This window comes from Marmota flaviventris, chromosome 1 (assembly GCF_047511675.1).
Source record: "Marmota flaviventris isolate mMarFla1 chromosome 1, mMarFla1.hap1, whole genome shotgun sequence".
NCBI classification, from domain to species: Eukaryota; Metazoa; Chordata; class Mammalia; order Rodentia; family Sciuridae; genus Marmota; species Marmota flaviventris.
The window spans coordinates 177192690-177219024 of NC_092498.1; the positions used below are offsets into that span (position 1 = coordinate 177192690).

The 26335-nt window shown below is 35.2% G+C and overlaps 1 protein-coding gene across 9 annotated transcripts in view; it reads right to left on the bottom strand.

Moving 5' to 3' along the window:
* Window positions 1–26335, bottom strand: part of Ankrd28 (ankyrin repeat domain 28) — a 202538-nt gene that overhangs the window by 24978 nt on the left and 151225 nt on the right. For 6 of the 9 annotated variants that reach the window (XR_011709138.1, XM_071619265.1, XM_071619273.1 and 3 more), the window contains 13 exons: window positions 25271–25382; window positions 24045–24071; window positions 23632–23706; window positions 19055–19256; window positions 17400–17487; window positions 17042–17159; window positions 16289–16508; window positions 11279–11366; window positions 11104–11187; window positions 10081–10226; window positions 9127–9209; window positions 8491–8573; window positions 7134–7225 (listed from right to left, as the gene is read on the bottom strand). Coding sequence is in view for 8 of the 9 variants with exons in the window: in XM_071619265.1 (XP_071475366.1) it covers window positions 7134–7225; window positions 8491–8573; window positions 9127–9209; window positions 10081–10226; window positions 11104–11187; window positions 11279–11366; window positions 16289–16508; window positions 17042–17159; window positions 17400–17487; window positions 19055–19256; window positions 23632–23706; window positions 24045–24071; window positions 25271–25382 (1418 nt within the window). In the remaining variant the exon portion in view is untranslated. The other 3 variants (XM_071619286.1, XM_071619285.1, XM_071619291.1) reach the window with 3 other exon arrangements.

The following is a 26335-nucleotide window of genomic DNA, read 5'->3' on the forward strand; positions in this document are numbered from 1 at the left end:
CAACCCAGTGAGGCACTGGGTTCGATCCTCAGTACCACATATAAATAAACAAAATAAAGAGGTATCGTATAAAAAACATTTTTTAAAAAAATTCCCATTTTTGTCAAAGGAACAACTAATTACCCTGCCAAGACTGGCAGGGATAGTTGAAGGATGTACATGTTTTTAATTAATTAAACCATATTTGCTCAAATGACTAGGAGAAGGATAGTGTTTCTTTGCCCGCACTTCTTTCAAGGGCTCTTCTGAAGAGCTGAAGATGCTGGCTGCTGATGCTCTTGCTGGCAAGCGGACTCATGAGTGTTTTCTAAACAGAATTTGACTAAAAACACACTCCTCTCTTGATGTAGTCTGCTAAACAGAAATATAAAAGCAGCACACTCTTGGAGGACATTCTGTGCAAATGTAACATGTTCTTTCTCCTCCAGAAAAACCACCAAAATGTCACTATCTCCTTCTGAGAGTGAATAACAGGCACAGGATGTACTAGCCCCTTCATCTCATCTCTATTTAGACTTCAGAGCCCAATTAATCATCAACTCCAGTGGTTACTTGAGCAATTTATAACCACATCACTAGAAATAATTATAAAATGAGACTAGTATTTACCATAACTTGTCATCTCAGGACCACAATTACTATAAAATACTATGAAGTGTGTTAGAGGATATCCCCATCACCACCACTTACCTTCATGTTTTATTATTCTTTTAATTTCATAAAAAGATAAAATCAGATATACAAAATCTTAAAAACGGTCAGCAGATCTTCATATCAGCAGGCATCAGTGATTGACTCAGTGTCTCCTTATGTGGCCAAATGTCTTATATATGTTAGCATTAGGCTCCTCATTTTATATTATTTTGGGGGGTGGTACCAGGGATTGAACTTGGGGGCACTTGATCACTGAACTACTTCTCCAGCCCTATTTTGTATTTTATTTAGAGACAGGTTCTCACAGAGTTGCTTAGCACCTTGCTTTTTTTTGCTGAGGCTTGCTTTGAACTTGAGATCCTCTTGCCTCAGCCTCCATAGGTGCTGGGATTATAGGCATGAGCATGTGCCATGGCTTAGGCTTCTCATTTTAATCTATATAGTAGTTGTATCTCCAAAAACTTAATTCCGATAATGCAAGATTCTTTTAAAGCTAGGTGTGTTTGAATTTGTGTTTGTAGATGACATCCCTGCCTCTATGGATTTCAGGAAGTACATATGCTATTGCCTCAAACTCTATGTCCAACCTAGATCTTGCTTCTGGACTCCAGATCCAAATATCTAATTTCCTTCTTAGGGTTTCCACTGAATTTTTCTTCATTTTCCCCAACTGAACTGTTATCCTATATTCTTTACTCAATTAATGATATGTCTATCCACACAAGCACCACAAGTCGGATGGCCTGTGAATTTTTTATCCCCCAAACCTCTTCTCTCCTTGACCAAGACCCATTGAGCATTGAGCCTATCTTAAGATCTTTTTTTTTTTTTTTTGGTGGTGGTGGGTGTACTGGGAATTGATCTAAGGGGCACTCAACCACTGAGCCACATCCCCAGCCCTATTTTGTATTTTATTTAAAAATAGGGTCTCACTGAGTTGCTTAGCTTTTGCTGAAGTCTGGCTTTGAACTTGTGATCCTCCTGTCTCAGCCTCTTGAGCTCCTGGGATTACAGGCCTGTGCTATCACACCTGACCTATCATAATATCATTATAAACCATTTACATCTTTTCATCCCAGATGCCTCTACCTTAATTCTGACTACCATCTACATCTGAACTTTTAACTAATTTCCCCATTCTAGTCTTGCTCCCCTTCAGACTAACTACTATTTTTCTAATGAACAGATAGATCCCTTATTATTTGACCCAATATTTATACTCACATCGCATTATATCTCTTACTCTCTCAGCTGAAAAACTGCCCTCCCCACTTTACACTTATCCTTTACATTCTGGCTTAGAAATTACTTTTTTTGGGAAGCCTTTTCTCTGATTTTATAAGAAAGGGTTTGAAGAACCTCTGATGTATTCTCACTGAACTTTAGGTTAACTCCAATTAGAGAACTTCAAGTGCACTGTAACAACCTGTTTATACTTCTGTCATTATAGAAGTAGAATATGTCTCATTCCACACTGCATCCTTAGAACTTAGCAGTGCTTGGCATAATCATTCATGCAACAAAATATTCACTGAGCTCCCACTATGTCCAGACATTCTTCTAAGCACTTAGTATACATTAGTGAATACAAATGACAAAGATTCCTTGATCTTGTGCAGCTTATATTCATTCTACTCAATAAAATAAATCATACACAATACGTGAGAAAGTAAGCTCTAAGGAAATTAAGAGGATAGAATAGAGAAGGTTGACAAGGACCAAGAATGTTGTGATAGGAGCATGCAGCAAGTTGTAGTAAAAACAGGTAGTTACAAGAGGTTTAATTAAGAAGATGAAATTTGAGCTAAGATTTGAAACAAGTGAAAAATTAAGTCAAAGAATGCCTAGAGGACAGAGTGTTCCAGACAAAGGAAAGAGCCAGAATAAAGATTATAATGCACACAGAACCCTGCAATCGAATCGATGTAATGGAATGATGAGAGAGAAGGAAGAATAAGAAAGTAATGTAGTAAAGGACCATGTAGGTCATTATAAAAACTATAAGTAATTATATGGGTATGTCTTTGTGTCTTCTGTTCCAATGGTCTTCATGTCTGTTTTTATGCCAATACAATGCCGTTTTTGTTACTATAGCTCTGTAGTATAATTTAAGGTCTGGGTATAGTGATGCCTCCTACATCACTTTTCTCGCTAAGTATTGTTTTGGCTATTCTGGGCCTCTTATTTTTCCAAATGAATTTCATAATTGTTTTTTCTATATCCATGAAGAATGCCATTGAAATTTTAATAGAAATGAAATCTGTACATTGCTTTTGGTAGTATGGCCATTTTGAAATATTAATTCTGCCTAATCCAAGCACATGGGAGATCTTTCCATTTTCTAAGGTCTTCTTTAATTTCTTTCTTTAGTGTTCTGTATCTTCATTGTAGAGGTCTTTCCCCTCTTTTGCTAGACTGATTCCCAAGTATTTTATTATTATTATTTTTTTAAGGCTATTGTAAATGGGATAGTTTTCCTGATTTCTCTTTCAGTTGATTCATCATTGGTATACAGGAATGCAATTGGTTTATGGGTGTTAATCTTATATCCTACTACTTTGCTGAATTCATTATCTCATATTAGACAAAGGCACCATAAACATATATTGGAGAAAAGATAGCTTCTTCAACAAATGCTACTGGGAAAACTGGAAATCCCTATGTAGTAGATTGAAACTGAACCTCCTATATCTTACCCTGCACAAAACTCAAAGTGGATCAAGGACCTAGGCATTAGACCAGAGACCCTGTGCCCAATGCTCCTTCATGTTGACTTGGAAACTAACTTCTTCAATAAGATAGACCCTAAAGCATGAGAAGTAAAATCCAGAATCAATAAATGGGATGGTATTAAATAAAAAAGCTTCTTTACTGCAAAGGAAACAATCAAGAATGCCAACAGAGGGCCTATAGAATGGGAGAAAATCTTTACCCCCTGCACCTCTGATAGAGCATTAATCTCTAAGATATACAAGGAACTCAAAAAACTCAACACCAAAAAACCCAAATAACCCAATAAATGGGCAATGGGGTTAAACAGACATTTCACAGAAGAAATACAAATGGTCAAAAAATATATGAAAAAATGTTCAACATCTCTAGCAATTAGAGGATTGCAAATCAAAACTACTCTAAGATTTCACCTCGTTCCAGTCAGAATGGCAATCATCAAGAATAAAAGTAACAATAAATGTTGACAAGGATGTGGGAAGAAAGGTACTCTCATATATTGCCAGTTGGACTGCAAATTGGTGCAACCGCTATGGAAAGCAGTATGGAGATTCCTCGGAAAACTTGGAATGGAACCTCCATTTGATCCAGTTCTCCTACTCCTTGGTCTAAACCGAAGAACTTAAAAATCAGCATACTACAGTGACATACTCACATTCATGTTTACAGCAGCTCAACTCACAATAGCCAAGCTATAGAAACAACCTATGTGTCCTTCAACAGATGACTGAATAAAGAAAATGTGGTATATATACACAATGGAATATTAATCAGCCATAAAGAAAAATGAAATTATGGTATTTGCTGGTAAACGGATGGAACTGAAGAATATCATGCTAAGTGAAATAAGCCAGTACCAAAAAACCAAAGACTGAACATTCTCTCTGATATGTAGATGCTGACCCACAATAAAGGAGGGTAGGGAGGGGAAGAATATAAGTTCATTGGATTAGACAAAGGGGAATAAAGGGAAGGGGGATGGGAATAGGAAAGACAGTAGAATGAGTCGGACATAGCTTTCCTTTACTCACATATGAACACATGACCAGTGTAACTCCACATGATGTACAACTACAAGAATTGGATCCTAATTGGAATAGATAATACTCCACATATGTACTACATGTCAAAATACACTGTCACGTGTATCTAAAAACAACAACAAAAGAACTATGAGTAAACTGACATCCAGAAGAAAAACATGTTCTTATATATATATTTTACTGTATAATTTTTTTTTTTCCCCTAGTACTAGGGATTGATTCCAGGGGCATTTTACCACTGAGCTACATCTCTAGTCCTTTTTATTTTCTATTTTGAGACAGTGTCTTGCTAAGGTGTCAAGGTTGGCCTTGAACTTGTGATCGTCCTGCTTCACTGCTTTAGTCTCCTGAGTTACTGGGATTACAGGTATATGCTACCACACCTGGACCTCGTGTTTTTTAAAAAGGATCCAACAGGGCTGAGGATGTAGCTCAGTGGTAGAGTATGTGTCCAGAATATGTGAGACCATGGTTCAATTCCCAGTACTGCAAAACACACACACACACACACACCTCAGCAACAACCCACCAATGCGGTATAAATAGAAAAAAAAGTAGGCAAATTGTAGATACATTTTAGAGATGGACTCACTAGTACATGCTGATAAAGTGTACACTGGGTATTACAGCAATCAAGGACAACTCTTAAATTTTTGAGAGCAATATTAAGGAGAGGAATCCCCCCCGCCAGGATGACTACCATTGTTTTCATGACCTAATTAATTAATTAATTAATTAATATGTAGCGTTGAGAGAAATCCTCCCCCAGGATGACTACCGTTGTTTTCATGACCCTATCTATCTATCTATCTATCTATCTATCTATCTATCTATCTATCTATCTATCTATCGTGCTGAGGATTGAACACAGTGCCTCATATGTGTAGGCAAGCGCTCCACCACTAAGCAAGAACCCCAGCCCAGGAGAGGAATTTTCTTCAACCTAGATTAGCATGTCTGTGGGGAAAACAGGCTTTGTGATGTGTGTGTTTGTGTGTGTGAACATTTGACAGTTGAGACCTAGACTTATTAGATTTGAAATATTTCTTGAACCTATATGTGCTACTGTCCATTAGGCAGCTGGGTATAGGAAAATAGAGAACATAAAAAGTCTAGGCTGGTAACATAAGTTTTGGAATTCTTAGCATTAGGTAGTTTTTAGACTGGCTCCTAAAATCCTCCAATATTAAGAAGTTAGGGAGGCTGGGTGCTGTGGTGCATGCCTGTAATCCCAGTGACTTGGGAGGCTGAGGCCTTAAAAATTTATGGAGATTTTATCTCAAAATAAAAAAGGACTGGAGATTCAGTGGAAAAAGGCTTCTGGGCTCTGGCTTCAAGCCCCCATCAGGGGTAGAGGGGGAGTTAGGAAGAGGGAGAAATTTTGTAAAAGAAATTAGAGTAAACAGTAAAGTAGGAGGAAAACCAAGGGAGTATCAAGCCCCCAAAAGAAAGAAAGTTTACCAAAGGTAAATAAAGAGATAATCAATTTTTTTCCAAAAGCTGATCTGTTAAATGTACTGAGACCTAGGAATTGACTTAACATCATGGGGTCAATTAGTGATTTTGATGAAAACAGTTTTGCAGTGTGGTAGAGGCAAAGGCCTGATGATAGAAAGCCAATTCTTGAGTAGTTCTGCTGCAATGGAAAACAGAAAAAGCAGCAGCTGGCAGCAACAGGATATTAAAAGATTTTTTTCAAAAGACAATAGAACGAGGGGCTGGGTTGTGGCTCAGTGGTACAGCACTTGCCTAGCATGCATGAGGCACTGGGTTTGATCCTCAGCACTAAAAAAAAAAAAAAATCAAGATATTGTGTCCACCTATAACTGAAAAATAAATATAGAACCAATTATATCTAGGAAGAGAATAAAGAATTCTTGCAGAACACAAAAGGGAAGAACTATTGAAGGTGATATTCTCTGGTAGGAAAAGGTACACGCTCTACTTGTATGAGTTGAAAGACTGGCTTTGCATAATAAGACCCTTAAGTAGGGCCCTGATAAGTATTTATGGAAAGAACAAAAACTATGGCTACTAAGATGAACAATATTGGTAAGTATAAATGGTAAATACTAACAGATAATATATTTATCAGATAATATGTAAATTCAGAGGTTCATCTCTTAAACTTTTCCTGTTTCTCTTGCCCTTATTCCTTTGCCATGAAGTACAACTCAATATTAATTTCAGCTTTCTTCTTTGCCCTATTAAAAAAATAACAGGGCTGGGGATGTGGCTCAAGCGGTAACACGCTTGCCTGGCAGGCACAGGGCGCTGGGTTCGATCCTCAGCACCACATAAAAATAAAATAAAGATGTTGTGTCCACCAAAAAAATCTGAAAAACAAATATTAAAAATAATTTCTCTCTCTTTAAAAAAAAAAAAAAATCCAAGGTTTATTTTACTTCAAATATGTACCATCAAAAGATAAAAGCTTAGTTGGGCATAGTGGTGCACACCTGTGATCCCAGCTACCAAACTACTCAGGAGGCTGAGACAGGAGGACGGCAAGTTTGAGGTTGGCCTGGGCAACTCAGTAAGACCATGTCTCAAAATAAAAAGGGCTAGGACTGAAGCTCAGTGGTAAAACACATGTCTAGAATGTATAGGGCCCTGGGTTCAATCCCTAGTACTGCAAAAAAGATGTAAAGTTTTAGCAATATATAGGTTAAAGGAAGAGAATACAGAAATACAGAGCCTACTTACCATTTTCATCTACTGCAAGGACACTTGCTCCTTTCCCCAGAAGTTCTTGAACCACCATTGTTAGCCCATTTCGGGCAGCAACATGCAGAGGTCTGGGGGAAAAATCGTACATGTACATGTATGAGCAGTGCACAAAGACACATGCCTGGTTGTAAAGAGCATTATTGCCAAGTGGTAAAGACCCAGAGATATAAACTTGAGATATCTAGTTCTAACCATAATGAAATGGGGGTGAGGACTGCAGATCTTCTGTACAATGTAGTGTCATACCCCCCCAATGAGTATAAGCTTAGCCACAGGTTTCCATCTTCATTAAACCCTTTTGTTACACTCTAAAACACAATGTTTAAAAGATTTAATCAATGAAAAGGCATTCTAAAGTTGTTCTAAAACATAAGGTTGACAAACATACATAACAGAAACTGCAGTAGCACAGACTTTGAAAACAGCTCACAGACCCTGTGACTAATTTTTGGACCCTCAAGGGATCTGACTGACCTCTGAATGTGAACCAGTACTCTTAAAGATTTTTTTTTCTTTAACAAAAAGTGGGTTTGTTTGTATTATTAAGAACTTGATTTTTGAACATGCTTTTATAGTGATATATTTATAATTGAAGGAAAATAAACTTTCTTTTTTGGTACCAGAGATTGAACCTAGGGGTGCTTAACCACTGAGCCACATCCCCAGCCCTATTTATACTTTATTTAGAAACAGGTTCCTGCTAAGTTGCTTAGCACTTCACTAAATTCCTGAGGCCACTTTGAACTTGTGATCCTCCTGCCTCAGCCTCCTGAGCTGCTGGGATTATAGGCATGCGCCACCCGACCCGGCTCAACTTGACTGACTACTTCCAAAACCTCTTTAGATTATCATTTATTCCTAGCGTCAAATAAGATTTTTACAGGGGAATTCAATAAAATACACAAAATAGTACTACTTTGCTTCAGAAAATTATGCAGGTTAAATAGGTTGTGAAAATATACATTATTGCCAATGTTCTAATACAGTTTCAGTTCAATAGCTTTTCTAGTATTAGGCTTTATTTTTTATTTTTTCGTACTGGGGATTGAACCCAGGGGCACCAAGCCATATCCCCAGCCATTTTTTATATTTTTTGAGAAAAGCCTCCTGAGCCACTGGGATTACAAACATATGTCACCACACCTGGCATGTAATAAGGTTTTCAATTGTGATGATTTCAGGAATAAGTTTTGTAAGTTGTAAAAACTGTTCTTCACTTTTTAACTGCTTCTATGACTTGTAAGACACATTGGCTACATACTTAAAAAATTCATTTGTCATTTTAATAATTATAAAAATAACAATATTTACACTAGATACTGAAAGTACTCACGTTTGCAAGGCTGCATTGGTTGCGTTGATGAGGTTTCTATCTGTTATCTTTTCCAGTATTAACAAGGCACTAGTTTCATGACCCTAAAATTGTGGCAAGCAACTCTTAAAAACTTGAGTACCATTAAAAATAATTTAAACATCCAACAATTCCTAAACGTAGGTCATACTATGTATAATACTATACATATGAATTTTCCTGGCCAATCGCTTAAATATTTGCCCAAACATTTGTTAGGAGTGGAAGTAAGGGGAAAGGACAAGAAGAATTAAGAAACTGTGTTAGGTTTGTCTTCCAAAATTTAATACACACCCGCCTCTTTCCCTCTCCCCCATACTGGGGATTAAGTCCAGGGTGCTTGCCAGTGAGCTACACCCCTAGCACTTTTTAATTCTTTTTAGATAGTGTCTCACTAAATTGCCTGGATTGGCTTGAAACTTGCAATCCTCCTGCTTCAGCCTCCTAAGTTGCCAGGATAATGGTAGTGTGCCACAATTCCTGGCAGAGCCAATATTTCTTTTCAAGAAATATGATATTGGCCATCATTACAGAGGTTCACTTAAGTGAAGTCGAAAAACTTCTAATGCCACTGTTGATTTATAACAATGAAAATATATCCTTAAAATCTGTACATACCTTGCCGCAAGCCAAATGGAGGGCGGTGTTTTTACTGTTATCTTGTAATGTCAGATCTGCACTAGCACTGCTAACCAGCATTTCTGGGAGGAAAAAGTGCATCAGTTCTTATGTTTATGAATATGTTTCTTAGATTATCAATAACTCACTGTAGAGAGATGAAGACAGAGCAAAAAATATCCCTCACAAAATCTTAAGTGCAAGAAAAATATCGTAATTCATAACATACGTAAGATAATGTGATATAATTGTATGTAACAATTATATTCTTGTGTAAATCAGACACTACCAACAGCAATTAACATTTTTGAGTGCTTACTAAAATACTATTTTAAGTGCTGTGGATTTATAGTGATTTATGTTACCCACCCCCCCCCAACAATCCTAAGTGGGTATCATTATTTTTCTCATTTTACAAATGAAAAAACTAAGGCACAAGCTCTCTTTTAATTTTGAAATAGGGCCTCGGTAAGTTGTTCAAGATGGTCCAGAACCTGTGATCCTCCTGCCTCAGCCTCCCAAGTTGCTGGGATTATAGGCATGTACCACTGTGCCTAGCAGAGTCAGAGTTGTTCTTTTTTCTTTTCTTTTTAAGTACCAGAGATTGAACCCAGGGTGCTTATTTTGAGACAGGGTCTCAATAAGTTGCTTAGGGCCTCGCTAAGTAGCTGAGATTGGCCTTGAACATGCAATCATCCTGCCTTACCCTGCCGGGTCACTGACATTCACTGTTCTTAACTGGTTTGTTATGTTGCCTTGCTAAACTAACTCTTTATATCAATAAGGGCAAAGTAAAACATTGTGCCCCTAAGTGAAAATGTGGACTGAAGCAGGTAAAGACTTTCGTATCTCAGGAATAGTGAGATAATTAGTGGAAAACAGGGTTGGGACCTAAGTTACATATAAGCAACTTACATATTTTAGAAAAACAGAATTCTTAAACAGTTTCTTTACCAACTGTATTTGTTTGTCCATTTTCTGCAGCCATCATGAGAGGTGTTTTTCCAGAAGAGTCCACAGAATTGACTTGAGCATTATGGCTGAGCAATAGCTGTAAACACTCTACATGGTCTGTGAAGGCAGCTGCATGCAGAGGAGTTCTGTAACACAGAGAAATTGAAACGCATGACTAAATGTTATACACATTGGAAAAAATTATTCCTTATTCCTTACTTATAACAAGCAATTTTAAGGGTTTATATTAGGCATTTCCTGGATACAAACAGGATCAATGGAGCTTACTAATTTCTGCCACAGAAATCTGCACTTTCAGTAATGTAAGAGGCTTAAGTAAACTAGAACTAGTCTAAAATAAGCATCAATTATAAAACCACAGGGAGGGGAGGGGATGAGGGATAGTAGAGGATAGGAAAGGCAGCAGAATACAACAGACACTAGTATGGCAATATGTAAATCAATGGATGTGTAACTGATGTGATTCTGCAATTTGTATACGGGGTAAAAATGGGAGTTCATAACCCACTTGAATCAAAGTGTGAAATATGATATATCAAGAACTATGTAATGTTTTGAACAACCAACAATAAAAAAAAAAAATAAAACCACTAAAATAAAATTACATTAGTAAAGAAAACTTCAAAAAGAAATAGATCCTGACCCCAAAACTACTACATATTCAACTGCTGGACTCTTCTTTCAGCTTTTATTCCTGTTCAGAAACTGTTAACTTTGTAAAAACATACTTCTTAAAAGAGGATGAAAATCTTTATATTTTAAAAAAATTAAAAAAGATTGACTAAAATCCAAAAATAATTATAAGAACCCTGGTAATAGTGGGGAAAAAAAGGATTTTATAATAAGTTATACTTGCAAATATGAAATTCAATTTTCAATTAATTATGGCTTTTTAATTAATTAATTAATTTATTTTATTTATTGTTCCACACTTGGTTAGTTGTTAAAATTTTTTTCCTTTAGAGCTTTACTAAGTGAAAAACTACATAGTTGAATTCCTACCTTCCTTTTGAATCTGTGGTGTTTACAATGCTGGCACCTAATGTATCAATTAACATCTCAGCAGCACCTTCGTTGTCATTTATCCTGTGTAAGGTAACAAGGTGATCACTCTCACAGCAATGGTAAATTTTCTAAAACACTCAAAATAAATTTGATTTATTTAGGCTTCACTTACACAGCACAATGCAAAGGACTGAAAGCATTTCCTTCCATTTTCTGGAAAACTTCCTGTTCTAAAAGAAGTTCTACACATGTCTCATGGCCTAAGTAGATAAACAAGAACCAGTTATTAAAATCTAAAAAGTACTGGCAAAAATCTCAAATACAAAGAAATGTCTAAAAGGAAAAAGTACAAATCCCCGTCTCCATCCCATCTCCCAGTTCTACTCTAGACTGTAACCACTGGTCCCTTAAGAGTTCCAGAAAATCTCTAGGCATATATGACTACAAGTGTATGCATACTTTCTTTTTTATGTAAACTGAGATTTTTTTCCCTGCAACTTTCTTTTTACTTGATAAACTACATATGTCCTTTTTTAGTATACAAATCTTATTCTTTAAAGTTCAAAGACTTCACAGTATCACTGTGTATCAAACATGATTTGATCTGGGCTGGGGTTGTGGTTCAGTGGTAGAGTACTTGCCTAGCATGTTCGAGGTGCTGGTTTGATCCTCAGGACCACATAAAAATAAATAAATGAAATATTGTGTCCAACTATGACTTAAAAAACAACACTTTGTGATATTATTAACTAGTCTGTATGATCTATTCTGGTCCCTTTTACAAAGCCAAGGATTAGTAAAACAAATAACCTACCCACCCACCTGTAGTACAGGTTTAGTATCTCTTATCTGAAAAACTGCTTTACATTTCAGAGTTCTTAAGATTTTGGAATACTTTTATATTTTACTGATTGAATATCCCTAATCAGAAACTCAAAAATTCAAAATGCTCTGAAACCTGAACTGTAATGTAAGCATTTTGAATTTCAAACTTTTTAAATGAGAGATGCTCAACCTGTAATATTTGTGAAAGGAAATTTTACTTCTTGCTGGGTGTATAGGTGCATGTCTTTAATCCCAGCTACTTGGGAGGCTGAAGCAAGAGGATGACAAGTTCCAGGCCAGTCTGAGCAACATAATGAGACCCTATTTTAAAATAAAATAATAATAATAATAATAAAAAGGAGTAGAGTTATTAATGGTAGAGCGAGCCTGGGTTCAATCCCTAGTACCCCAAAACAAGACAAAACAAAACAAAAAAACCTGCTTCTTTTATCCTGTTATTCATTTGGGATCTGTTTTAGGAACAAATTTAGATTTCTACAGTCTACTTTCATGGTTTAATAGTTGGCTAGCTAAGCGATGCTGTACTTGGTTAATTACTCTTAACACTCTCAAATAATAGCTCAACTATTTAAAATTGTTTTGTAACTGTTAGGAAATCTGTGATTGTGCTCCATATTTTATCAGATCTTTTCTCTAATTCTGTGGTTTTCAAACAGCACAACTATGCCCTTCAGGAAGTATTTGGCAGTGTCTAAAGACATTTTTGCTTATCACAACTGGGGGTAGGAAGTGTTATGGGCCTTGAATGGGCAGAGGGATGCTACTATAGTATCTTGCAGTGCAGTACAGTCCCTCATAACAAAGAATTATCTCACTCAAAATGCTTAGTTTGAGACACTGCTTTTAATTCCATCTCCTTGAATATTAACTCATTACTAAGAAATATCAATGGAAAGATGTTCAATGTTGACTGAAAAGCTTCTCATTATGTTGGCACATGGGTTCTTAAAGTGTGGCCTGGGCAAATGTGGGGTGATTTTGAAAAGGCGTGAAAACAGATGTATAGGATGAAAATCCATTTATTCTCTTAAACTAGACACTAAAGAAATTTGCCAACTCTTCCCACTAAAAAAAGTTTCAAAAACATTCTTCATGAAAATGTTTCTTATGTTAAATTTAATGTATTTATTATTTAAAAAAAATAAGCACAGTTAAAACTTCTCAGTTCCAATTTCTAAAAACACTATCAATAGTTTTAACTCACGATTATAGATCAAATGGTTTTTCCTGACAAAAGGGAACTCTGGCTCCTTCGGAAATCATTATTGGGCAATATTCAAACTGAAACAATGACAGAACTAGGCCTCCTGATATTTCAGAGGGCAATTCTGAGGAAGCTTACAGCTTCAATAAGTTTTTAAAAGAATAAATGAGATAATCTAAGTACTCTAAATTCTGTGATTAAAGAATTATATAAACTGAAATTTAGAACTCTAAGCATAGTATGTACAGCCAATTCTTTTTTAAGACTTGGCTATCATTTCATTTTTTAAAAAAATATTTTTTAGTTGTACTTGGGACACAATACCTTTATTTTATTTATTTATTATGTGTTGCTGAGGATTGAACCCAGGGCCTCGCATGTGCTAGGCGAGCACTACACCACTGAGCCACAACCTCAGCCCCATCATTTCATTTTAATTTTGAGAGAAAGGTTGTTTTCTGTTCTATTGGAGTGATCCCAATTTTGTTTCCAGCCATACAATTACTAGTCAAAGTAAAACCATTTTACATATTTGACTTTCAGAATGTTGAATTATAAAGCAGTCTTTTGGCTATAAATATGGTATTAATTTTAGACTGTAAAGTCTTATTACATATAACCAAAACACATTTAATTTCTTCCAACTCAATTCAGAATCACAATTTTTCTACAATCTGAAGATCAGACACATCTGTTGATTTTTAAATGGCAACCATGCATGAAGTTTGTGCAAAATTCTATCTCTTATAAAAAAAATGTACTTAGGACTTGAAGTTAGCCATCATAGAATAGAAATAATTCAGGTCTATATATAGACCTGAAAAGAAATATTACGAGAGAATAACTTTCTATTTATGACTAAATGTATTACCTGAGAAAAAATAACTTTTGGAAAAAAATCACAGGTATCATCGATACATTAAAACAATAACAATAAACTGGGTGCGGTGGCACCCACCTGTAATCCCAACAGCTCGGGAGACTGAGGCAGGAGGATTGAGAGTTCAAAGCCAGCCTCATCAAAAGCCAGGTGCTAAGCAACTCAGTGAGACCCTGTCTCTAAATAAAATACAAAATAGGGCTGGGGATGTGACTCAGTGGTTGAGTGCCCCTGAGTTCAATCTCCAGTACAAGAAGAAGAAAAAAAAAAGTAAACAAACCGGATTCATAAGAGTTTGATCTCATTGACTTTTTTTTTCCAATTTTTAGTTGCTGATGGACCTTTATTTTATTCATTTATTTATATGTGGTGCTGAGAATCGAACCCAGTACTTCACACATGGTAGGCAAGTACTCTACCACTGAGCCACAACCCCAGCTCCTCCTTGACTTTTTACACAAACAAAATTCACATTGGTAGATGTTTTCCCACTATATTAGTTATTTTAGGTTTTCCTCATATTCATAAATGTCAAGTCACATTATAAAAACAAATTAAATTTTAATGTCAAACTACAGTATTTTCTTTGAGTTAGGACTAATCTTTGGCCATTACAGTATAATCATTAAATACAAACTTCAGTGAGCTGAAAGGGAAAAAGAAAAGTCAAAGCCTATAGTTTTCAAAACTATTTTAGTTAAAGATAAAAGGTAGTAAAAAAGAAAAAGAGACCAAGCTAAGCTTTTGGGATTCATAACAGATTTAATTATTTAAGTTTTTTTAATGGTTCTATTCATACTCCAAGTTGAAGGATGACCAACTATAGGATAAGCCCCATCTCCACACCAAAAAGAGAAGAATCTAAAAATTTCTGACAGTGAAAGAATGAAACTTTCAAGTCTAGCACAAGAATTGGTATAAAAATGCAATCTAGGAAATCCTATGAACATTTACTTAAACTGTAATTTTAAAGATTCAGATTTTTCCTTTTACAATAATTCAGTGGCATTGTCACAATGGCTCTCACAGTAAAAACCACAAGGCCACAGATTACAGGCAGGGAAAACCTCAATTATTTGGTGAACATATTCAGCTGATTTCAGAACAGATGCAATACTTGAATTAGAGCTTTGTGGACATGCTGTTACAACTAACATTAATCTCAATGTTATAAGTGAAATTCCTAACAAGTTTTAAAAACTTCTCTACCTGTGAAAGGCTTAAGCCCAAACTTTGATAGGATTGATGATCACACTGTATGTAATAAATCTGAATGTTTTCTAAGATGATCAAATCTATGGTCTATACAAGGAAAAAAAATCAATAAACTTCACAATGTAAATTATTTTAGTGAACATTTTTATAAGCTAAACTCCTTTTTGAACAATTTTTTGGTAATGGGTGTTGAACCCAGGATTACTCTGTCACTAAGCTCCATCCCCAGTTCGTTTTTTTAAATTTTGAAAACAGGATCTCCCTAAGTTGCATAGGGCCTTGCTAAACAGCTGAGGCTGACATTGAACTTGTGATCCTTCTGCCTCAGCCTCCTGAGCTGTTTGGAGTATAAGGTATATGTCACTGCACCTGGTTCCAAACTCCATATTTAACATTAGTATCTCAAAAATAGCTTTCTGCTACCCTGAATGACCTTTTGTGGGTCTATCTATAAAAGAGATGACTGTGACTGAGTCTCTAGAAAGCTAGAAATATTCTGTTCTAATAATGCAGAAAAGTTAACCTATGAAAGTTTCTAAAACATCTTCTAGGGTTTTATTGCTTTAAAACATTGAGCATGCATGTTAGTGGTGATAATAAGGATTTTATTTTTTGATGTGCTCAGGAAACATACATAGACTTCAATTTGGAATGTGATGCATTTCATTGTTTTCCCCACTTTACTAATTTTTTCCTAATATAAGAACATTTAGAAAGTAAAAGTACATAATAAAAAAACAAACATACCATACAAAAGACACAGAAAATATATAAAACCTCTTAAAATGCAAATTATTGAAGGTCTAAGAACAATTTTTTAAAAGCTATCATTGCTTATCTCAAAGAACTTTGACAACTACTATCCTGGCTTTTAGTATGCTAAAGGATAGGACGTAGCTATATCTGATTGTTCCCAGGCTTCCTACTAAACTTAAATTTTAAGCTTACAAATATATTAATATCAAAATGTATTATAGTTAACTGTCTCTATGCAATATACAATAGGCACTTAATTCAATTTTTATCTATTACTTAACCATTGTAGCAAGCCCAGTGAAGTGCTGTATATCCATGATTGTCTGCTATGGCTGGATTTGCATCCATAGATGCTGCTGACTGCAAAAGGGCTCCAAGAACACCAATGTGTCCACAGGCAGCTGACAAGTGTATAGGTGTCCGACCCCTGCTATCCCGTAGTAAACACTTAGCACCATGTTGAAGTAATGCATCTACACATTCTTCATGGCCTGTAACCGCCTAAAAGAAAAACAATTTACTTGTAGTCAAATGTATTATGCTGGATGCTATACAGCAACTTTAGTTAATTTAAAAGTTTTGAAGTACATACTCCTCATATCTTCCTGCTAACTAGGGCCACTTATTATATTCCAAATAATTCAGTATATTTTTATTAGAAGTGGTTTAAAAATTCAGGTAAAGTAGTAATTCTGTTATAAAGTACTAGTAATATGAAAAACAAGAACAGAGGAAATACCTGTGAGTCAATGTGATAAAAGTCTAAGAAAATAGTCAAGATAATGGAAAAATGCCAAAAACATATTAATTTTATTCAAGGTTTTAGGTATTTAAAATGTTGTTACAACATTATTGTTCTCTAGACTGTTACATATTATAAGTATTCCAAATTAGTATTTAAAAATTTAATTAAGAAACTCCAGCACTTACTGTTTGGTAGAAATTTAATAAAGAAAATAAACACAGTCTGGTTTAGTTCTAGGTAATATGAGGTCATAAGAGGTTTTTTTTGGCAAAGAAAACAGATAGCTTACCCCTCTATGCAATGCTGTCCTTCCCCATTTATCTTTGGCATCTACATTTGCTCCTTTGTTCAGCAGTGAGTACACACAGTCTGTATGCCCATTGAGCACAGACAGCATGAGAGGTGTCCTGAGCAACAACAGAACAGTTTTAGTGCTATTAAGACTGTACTATATTTAAAAAAAACCAACAACAATAATAATAATGTGTTGGCCTGTTTTCTAAATATTCCTTGTTGGGTGTAACTGTAAGTATACTTTTGTTAAAAACTATTATTTGATTTACTCAGTTACATTACTATGATAGACTTACCAAGGTATGTAGAATAACAAACACCTTAAAAGTAATTTAAAAATTATTGAAACTTACTGTCCATTTCCATCTTGGATATCTACTGCATTCTGTGGTTCTGCATTTCCTATTAACAGCCGTAAGCACTCTGAATGACCATTTGTTGCTGTAAAGTGAAATTTAAAAAATTCAGTAAATAATAAAATAGAAAATGTCCATCTTAAACATTTTCTATTTTAGAGCACATTTAAAATGTAACTTTGGGGGCTGAATATGTAGCTCAGTGGTAGAATGCCTGCCTAGCATGACTGGGACCCTGCGTTTGATCCCTGCTATTAAAAAAAAAAAAAAAAAAGTCTATAATGTAACATTGGGATAATTTCACTGAATTCAATACATAAGAAGGAAAATTACATGTACAAAGTAGGTTTCTACTTGCTTTTGTTATTAAAGCTGAACAGATATGAATTCCTGATCAGAGCAGGCAGGCTGCCTACCAGCACCTATTCTTCAACATGTGCCATACTAATAGAACGTTTACTGCACTTAGCTCTAAGTAAGAGAAGGTTGAACTGCCTCCAGTCAATGGCCAAAATGAAGTAAATTACATTAGACCAAGTCAATCATAAGAACCCCAATATCCTCTGATAGTGATCAGTTGCAAGATGAGTACTACTTCCCAACTTGACCACTGTGAAGTTGAGAGGCCTAGAAGGCTTCTAAGAAACCCTTTTTAACTCTGGATAATGGAAAGCCCCCCTCTTTCATGATTTAGGATGTGACCCTGTAAAGAAATAGCCAGCATCCTGCAACATAAATACAAAGACAAGAGGAGTAACGGAGAATCTGGTGGCAGTCTGACATCACTGTGGAATCAACCAATTCTGAACTGCATCTGCCTCTGGATTACTTTATGTGAGAGACGACTAAACCCCTGTCACTAGTCACTTTCAGTTGGGTACCCTGTTATTCATAGTTGAAAGAATTCCAAATGCTGTGTACGTATACATGTGTGTGTATATAAGAAAAACGACACATCTATAAAGAATATTTTTATATGTCCAAATGCATAAAACAGGCAAGTAGAAGTAGCTCAAAGAAAACATGCAGCCTTGAAACTAAGTTAAATATGCAAAATTCAAGACTTAGTGGCATTAATCTAATAATATAAAGGCAGCCTAGTTGGATTTCAGTAAAAGATTTCTTCAATTGTATTACTCTTGGCTATTTAAAATAAACACTGCCTTAGAGAGTTGTGAATTCCTTCAGAGTTGTGAAATCTGTATCTTCTAGTGATACATTCCTGGCACCAAATTATCTGAATGACTTACAGATTTTAGCATTTTTTACATTTGAAAACAAAAAAATTACAACTTAGAGTAGTTCTTGCATAAAGTAGGTGCTCTATAAATTTGCTGTACAATGATAAAAATAACTAAAAATGTTTATCAACTGTTAAATGAAAGCACAAACCAATCTGAAATAGCTCCCGTCAGAAGGTAAAAAAAGAAATACTGTACTGTTTTGTGATAAAATATTTCACAAGGTAGATTATTACATAAATCCAATTTCTAAGGCACATATTGAGTTTTTTAAACTTGCTGTTGGTTTTCCTCTGAAAATACAATCATTTGACCATTTTAAGTTAAAAAAAAATCAAGATATATATCAGGAATATTATATACCAGAAACTGAAAAAGAACATTAGATGAATAGCATAGAATTTGGCATACCTGCTGCATGTATAGGTGTTCGCTTCAAAATGTAATCTTTTACTAAGATTGAGGCTCCCTGATTAATGAGTACATCCACACACTCAACATGGCCCTTAAATGCTGCAAGATCTAAGGGAGTTCTTCCACTACCATTTCTTACATCAAGATCTAACAAAGACTGTACCAACACTTCCAGTGCTTGATGGTGACCATGATATGCCTAGAAATAAAAAAAAAAGTCAATAAAAATACATATTTAAAAAACAATAAAATTAACATATTTACACTTTCTACATTCTTTTCTTTTTTCTTTAGTGCTTGACTGCCAATGAGCTGTAACCTCAAGACCAAACACTTTAGAAAAATGTAAAGTAAGCAAAGTTGTCTTCAATCATTATTATATTTGAGATATACAAACTTCTATACTGAGAATTCAGAAAATTAACTATACATTTTTTAAAACAACACAGCACGCTACAGTGTTGATTAGAAACAGGTATTCTGCAATTAACAAAAGTTTAATTAATTAAAGTCTATGGTTCCAAAAAAGTATTCTTAATCATAGTTCAGTGTTTCACATTAATTCCCTGATAGACTTTTACTAATATTAGAGGGACAGCTATAGTAATGAATTGAATCAATATTTCAGTCTTTTGATTTCTCAAATTTAATTGACCACTCCATCCCATAATGTGCCATAGTTCAAAAATAAACTTTTCTCTTAGCACAAAAATACTTAATCAAGCTCTGCTCAAACATCTGCCTTGTGCCAGGCATTGTCCTAGCTATATAAGAGTTATATATGAAGATTGTCAGACTGAAGGTTCCCCACTCCCTCCTTTTCTCAATCCAGTACTGGAGGTTGAACACACTGTACCAATGAGTTACACTTTTAGCCCTTTTTCTTTTAAATTTTGATATAGGGTCTCACTAAGTTGCTGAAGCTGGCCTTGAACTTATAATCCTCTTACCTCAGCTTCCAGAGTAGCTGGGCCTGCATGTGACACACTGGCTGAAGTCTCTTCTTTATATAGTATAATAGGGGGCTTTCTTAATAATTCATTTAAAAAGCCAACATGTGTACTCAACACTTACAATGGACTGGATGTTGAGCAGGACATTAGACAATAATACGCTTTAAAAGACTACAAAGCTATTTCTTATACAAAATATTAGAAAGTACCAGCAAGAGATGAAGTTGCTCTGGGTCTAAGTGATCTCTTTGATGCTTCTGTGTAGGAAGTTCAATGACATATAAGCTTGACTACCTCAAAGATTAAAGTGACTGTACATCATAGAACACTACTGGTTCTATTATCACACCAGTTTTTTTCATAAACACCCAATCACTGAAATTACATTACTAAAAGAATGAACTTTGAGGAACACTGCTGAATGTGTAAGAAGAAAGTACAAAAAGAGAAAATAAGAGCTATGAGGCTTTGGTCATAGGGTTGTTACCCTCCATCACATCCTCACAAAGGACTGGGAAAAAGAATGTGTATGTCTGGTACCAACAAAGTTAGGAATCAAGATTAGTTTCTGTAACCTCAGGTTAGTGTTTTAACTGTATCAGTAGCTCAAATGGGAGGTTAGCGTGAAAAATAATACAACTAATTTTTGAGGATGTCTTAGGGTTAGACATGAAATGCAAAGGTGGTAGTATAATCAATCACATTTCATTGAGCCTAATTAGTAAATTATAAAACTGCTACTGTTTCAGCTTAAAACACTATCTAGCACATTCATGTTCACAGCAGTACTTATTCAGATAGCCAAGAGATGGAAACAACCTAAGTGTATAGTGATATAGGAATGTATTAACAAAATGTATATACATGCAATGGGGTATTGTTAATCTTAAATATGTAAAAAATCCTGGCCATTGTTACAACATGAATAAATCTTTTGTTTTTCTTTCTTTCTTTTTTAGTTTAGATAGACAATACTTTTATTTTACTTATTTTTATGTCGTGCTCAGGATGGAATCCAGTGCCTCCCATGTGTGAAGCAAGTGCTCTACCATTGAGCTACGACCCCAGATCGACAAGATGGATAAATCTTGAGGAGGATGGTATATTAAGTGAAATAAACCAGTTACAAAAAATACTGGATTCAGTATTTTTAGGATTCAACTTATATGGGTTTTCTAGATTAGATTAGTCAAAATCATAGGACAGCTAGAGGGAGGGGGGGAATAGGGAGCTATTGTTTAATGACTATATACAGTGTTCAGTTTTGCAAGGTAAGAAATTGAGACTGGGAGACTGGGTGCACAACAACACAAAAGTATTTAACTCTCAACGTGAAAATATTTAACACTAAAACTGTACTCTAAGACAGAACATTGTGCTGGGCATAGTAGTGCATGCCTGTAATTCCAGCAACTGGGGAGGCTGAAGAAGGGAGGAGGATCCCAAGTTCAAAGCTAGCCTTAGCAACTTAGTGAGACACTGCTTCAAAATGAAAAATAAAAAGGGCTGGGGATGTATGTAGCTCAATGGTTCAGTATACCTGGGTTCAATCCCTAGTACCAAAAAACAAAAACCAACCAAAAAAACCCCATAAACTTTATATTATTTTTTGTTGTCTTACCACCACAAACAAAACAAAACCCTTGATTAAAAACCAAACAACCCTCGAAAAACAAATGAAAACAACGACAACAAAAAAAACCATATATTCGTGCCCCCCCACCCCACAAAACCAATCACTAATCAGTCACTGCATGTTTATAATCCCAGAGACTCAAGAAGCTGAAGCAGGAGAATTCCATGTTCAATGTCAGCCTAGGTAAATTAGTGGCAACCTAGAAAGACCATGTCTCAAAATAATAAGGGCTTGGAACTCAGTGGTAAATTGCCCATGGGTTTAATCCCCAGTACCAAACCAAACCTAACTACCACCAAAAAACAATAAATGAGACAGGGGTGGAGGGGAGACAAAGTGAGAGTGAGGGAGCACCCACTATTTAATGCAGAACATAGTGTTCACCTACAAGCACAAAAAGAGAAACTTGCCAAGTTGGTGGGGCATACAGGGAAGGGCGGAAAAGAAAAATGTGAAATTTCAAAGGAAATAACATCATTAAACTATTAAGAGAATCCTACAAATCGATAAAAGAATTGCCTTGTCATTTCTTGACACCAATGGCTACTTTCTCTACACTGGTTTTACCTTTTCAGGATTATTTATTCTTCAAGTTTGGTAGAGGTGATAAGTGTTTCCAAGGACTCAAATGATAAGGAATAAAAAGCTTTAATATACCTTCTTACTTAGACCATAACAGGAATTACTACTTCCATAGTTCTATACAATTTCATATGAATGTAAAAATATTTCATATGGATAGGAAATATTCATAAATTTATTTCATAGTACATTGGGAAAGAAAGCAGAAAATTCAGTGTGTCAGTGTTAGAACATATATAAGAACATTTAGATGAAAACTAACAATACACATGAAAAGAAACAAATGGGTCACTGAACTTGTAGTGATCCCCATTAAGTCATATATCCTAAAAAGCATTTTAGTATATTTAACATGAGACGTGTCATAATATCTAGTGATAGTATCCTTGTCTCCTAATTATCAAAAAGATCCCCCCACCCAACCAACTATAATATACTTAGTTTAAAAAATAAATTCTTTTTTCCTGGGGATGTATCTGGGTGGTAAAACACTTGCCTAGCTTTTATGAGGCCATGGGTTCAATCCCCAGCACCAGCCAAGAAAAGCAACGATAATACAAAAACCTCAAAGAAAAAGCTAGATTGGGCTTTACTTAAAATTTCCTAAGGTACTGTAGCTCGCAAGTTCAAAGCCAGCATTAGCAAAAGCCAGGCGCTAAGCAACTCTGTGAGACCCTGTCTCTAAATAAAATACAAAATAGGGCTCGGGATGTGGTTAAGTGCCCGAGTTCAATACCCAGTATCCCCATTCCACCTCCCACCGGATTTTCCTAAGGTAATTCATTCCCATATTTGATCAAAAATTTTTTTTTGGTGAAATTCTTCCCTAACTTTCTGTTAGTGACTGATATTGAGAGGAAAATTCAGAGCAATCTTTAAAGTGGAATGGACATTATAGATCATGTTGTCAAATCCTATAGTGTGAATAACTTAAGTAGCACTGAACACACAACTAGTTAGAACCCCAAGATCACAAAGTAAGCAAAAAACTGTAGAAATACCATAGAATTTTTGTTTATTTATGTATATTATCTGCTTAGCAAGTTAGAAGTCCTTCTACCAGGACAGCATTTGAAAGTTTATGTCACAGGCATATTCTTTTTATTTTAGAGTAGTCCCTGGGGAGAAGCCTGGGAGGGGGAGAAAAAGAAGAAGGGGGAGGGGGAGGGGAGAGTGAGAGTGAGAATGAGAGGGATAGGGAGAGGGAGAAAGAAAGAATCAAGCAGCAAATTAAAAACATTTAAGTAAAGAATTCTCTAGATTAAAAAAGTTCTTAAAGTTTTAACTGCATGAAAACTACTACATGGACCAAAAAGTTTAGGGCACTAGTTTGAGTCAACATAAACAGATATTAGATATTTCAGTAAAGCAGCCATCAAATTGGCTGTGAAGGTAGTACTCACAGCCAAGTGTAAAGGGCTGATTGTTGCTCTGTTATCGGAATCACTCAGCATGTCTGTCCCTGAGGTTTCCATTAACTGAAAAAGAAGGGGCGTTTTTAATGTCAGGAATGAAACTATAGCAATTATTGTTCCCACCACCCTGTTCAAATCCACAATTCAGTAAGCTAATAGGATTATTACAAAAGTATGGTAAGGACCACATACTAAGATCTTTGAGGAAGGCTGTAAAACCAAGACTTTGGGGAAATATTATTTACCTTCCACCAGTAAATATCTCCATTCCCCCATATATATATAATTTCTGCCACTATCTTTGTTCTCAGGGATATGTGAATACATCTTCAGCTTCAATTCTAATGAAGGCAAAGAAATACAACATTCAGAATGGTAGGGGAGAATCAACTAATACTTACAACATCTAAAGGAGTTTCACTCGCAATCTGAAATAAAGGTTAAAAAACAAAATATTTAGTTTATGAAATATATTTATATGAAGTCTCTATTTACACAGGGCATTTTAAACTTCTGTTCTAAAACCATATTTTCTTTGAGTCTAAAAGATTAAACCTTTTAAGTAAACAATTATAAATAGATCACAAATCTACATATGTATGTCTAAGAATTTAGTCTAAAGATCCATAACCTAAAAAATATGTGGTATTTTTGTTCAGTATTCTAAATGGTTAAAGATATATTAACCTTGATTTTCTTTTATATCCTCTCTTCTTCAATTTTATTGCCTCTTGAAGGGAAGCAAAGTTAAATGTAATCTGAATTATAAGTCTATATAAAGGAACCTTTAACCTGAAGCATCTATTACACAGGAGTACATTTTAACTTATCCCTTAGCTTTTTTTTTTTTTTTTTGGCAAAGTGGGGTGAGGTGAATGGTACATGTTCCAGGATAAACCACAGTGGAAATGAAAATTTCTTTGGCAGAGGAGAGTCTCCCTTATTAAGAGGTATTGTGAAAGGAAACAGTCTTTCAGAATTTCCTAAGAATAAGTGGGTAGAGAGCTTTCTCTCACTGGAGCTTTTATTTTTCACATGAGACATGGTTAATTTTTTAGAAGCTTACAGAAAACATTTATAAATGCTGCAGACACACATGTGGGGTAATATAAGGTAAGGATATAAGTAGACTTTTCCAGAGATTTGCTTTTTTTTTTTTTTTTTCGTGTTTGAGATTGAGAATTTGGCTGTATTGAGAATCAGTACACAGACATTTCACTTTGTACACAATTCTTAACACACGTACCGGAAACCTAAAAAGCCTAGAGACTTGCTATTTTTGAGTTGGGGGTTTTGCTTTGTTGCCCAGGCTGAATCCAAACATCTGTATCAAGTGCTCCTTCTGCCTCAGCTCCCTGAGTAGATGTGAGTATAGGTGTGTGGCACTGTGCCCAAATCCTCACCAGAGACTTAATTTTATCCTTTCACCTTGCTTTTTGAAAAGGAAGAGAATGAGTGATAACTTACTAAGAAGGCAAAGATGAATTTTAAGAGTTACATGGATTCTGAAAATTTTAAAAAGCAAAAGAAAGTTTGTTTCTTGAATCATTTATTCTCATTCTCTTTTCATTATGTAACTAGACCATAAGCTCATATTATTCCTTTAATAACAACTGAGAAATCTTACCAGTTGCAGACATAGACGGTGACCATAAGCAGCTGAATAATGAACTGCATTATATCCTTGCTTGTCCCGGATCCCTGGATTTGCATCATTTCTTAATAAGTATTCCAGGCACCTATATATAGTAACAACATAATGAAAATTCTAAACCCTGCATAAAAAATAATCTTTATTTATTTATTTTTATGTGGAGCTGAGGATTAAACCCAGTGCCTCACTCATACGAGGCAAGTGCTCTACCACTGAGCTACAAAAATGACAATTTTTCTAACACATGATTAATGCAAATATCACAACCATATCTATACTATAAAAATCTGTCATTTGAATGACATTCACGGAAGTATAAAAATACCAATGTAATGTACATACAAGAATCTCCATCCTTCAACATGAATAACTCTAAAGTATATCAGAATGATCAGTATGCCTGAAAATTTTTAAAATAGCCACTATTTATGGCACCATTTACTCAAAACAACAGGACTAAACTCTTAGTAGTGTTAAGCATATGATGATGGTAATATTACCACTCCTCAAGAACACAGAGTAAATATAATGTCTCAGGAAGCTCAAAAAAGGATATTTAAACAAAAACAAACAAAAAACCCCTGTAAGAAACAAAGATTAGAACTCAACGATCTTGAATTAGAAAACCAAGAAGGGTAGAAAGAGAGTAAAAATGGTATGGAGGAAACAAAAAAGGCCTTCATTTTTATTTATAAAAAAATAAAAAAAATATTTTAATAGTTCAATGGTAGATTACTTGTCTAGCACGTATAAGGCACTGGGTTTGATCTTCAGCACTGCATAAAATAATTAAATAAAATAAAGGTACTGTGTCCACTTACAACTAAAAATAAATAAATAAATAAAAAATAACTGAAGTGTTCATTTCGGTGCAGTGGTACATGCTTGTAATTCCAGCTATGTAGGAAGCTGAGCAGGAGGATTCCAAATTCTAGGCAAACTCAGGCAACTCAGTGAGATCCTGTTCCAATTAAACATAACAAAAACAAAGGGTTGGGGATGTAGCTTGGTAGTAGAGCACCTGCTTAACATCTGTAG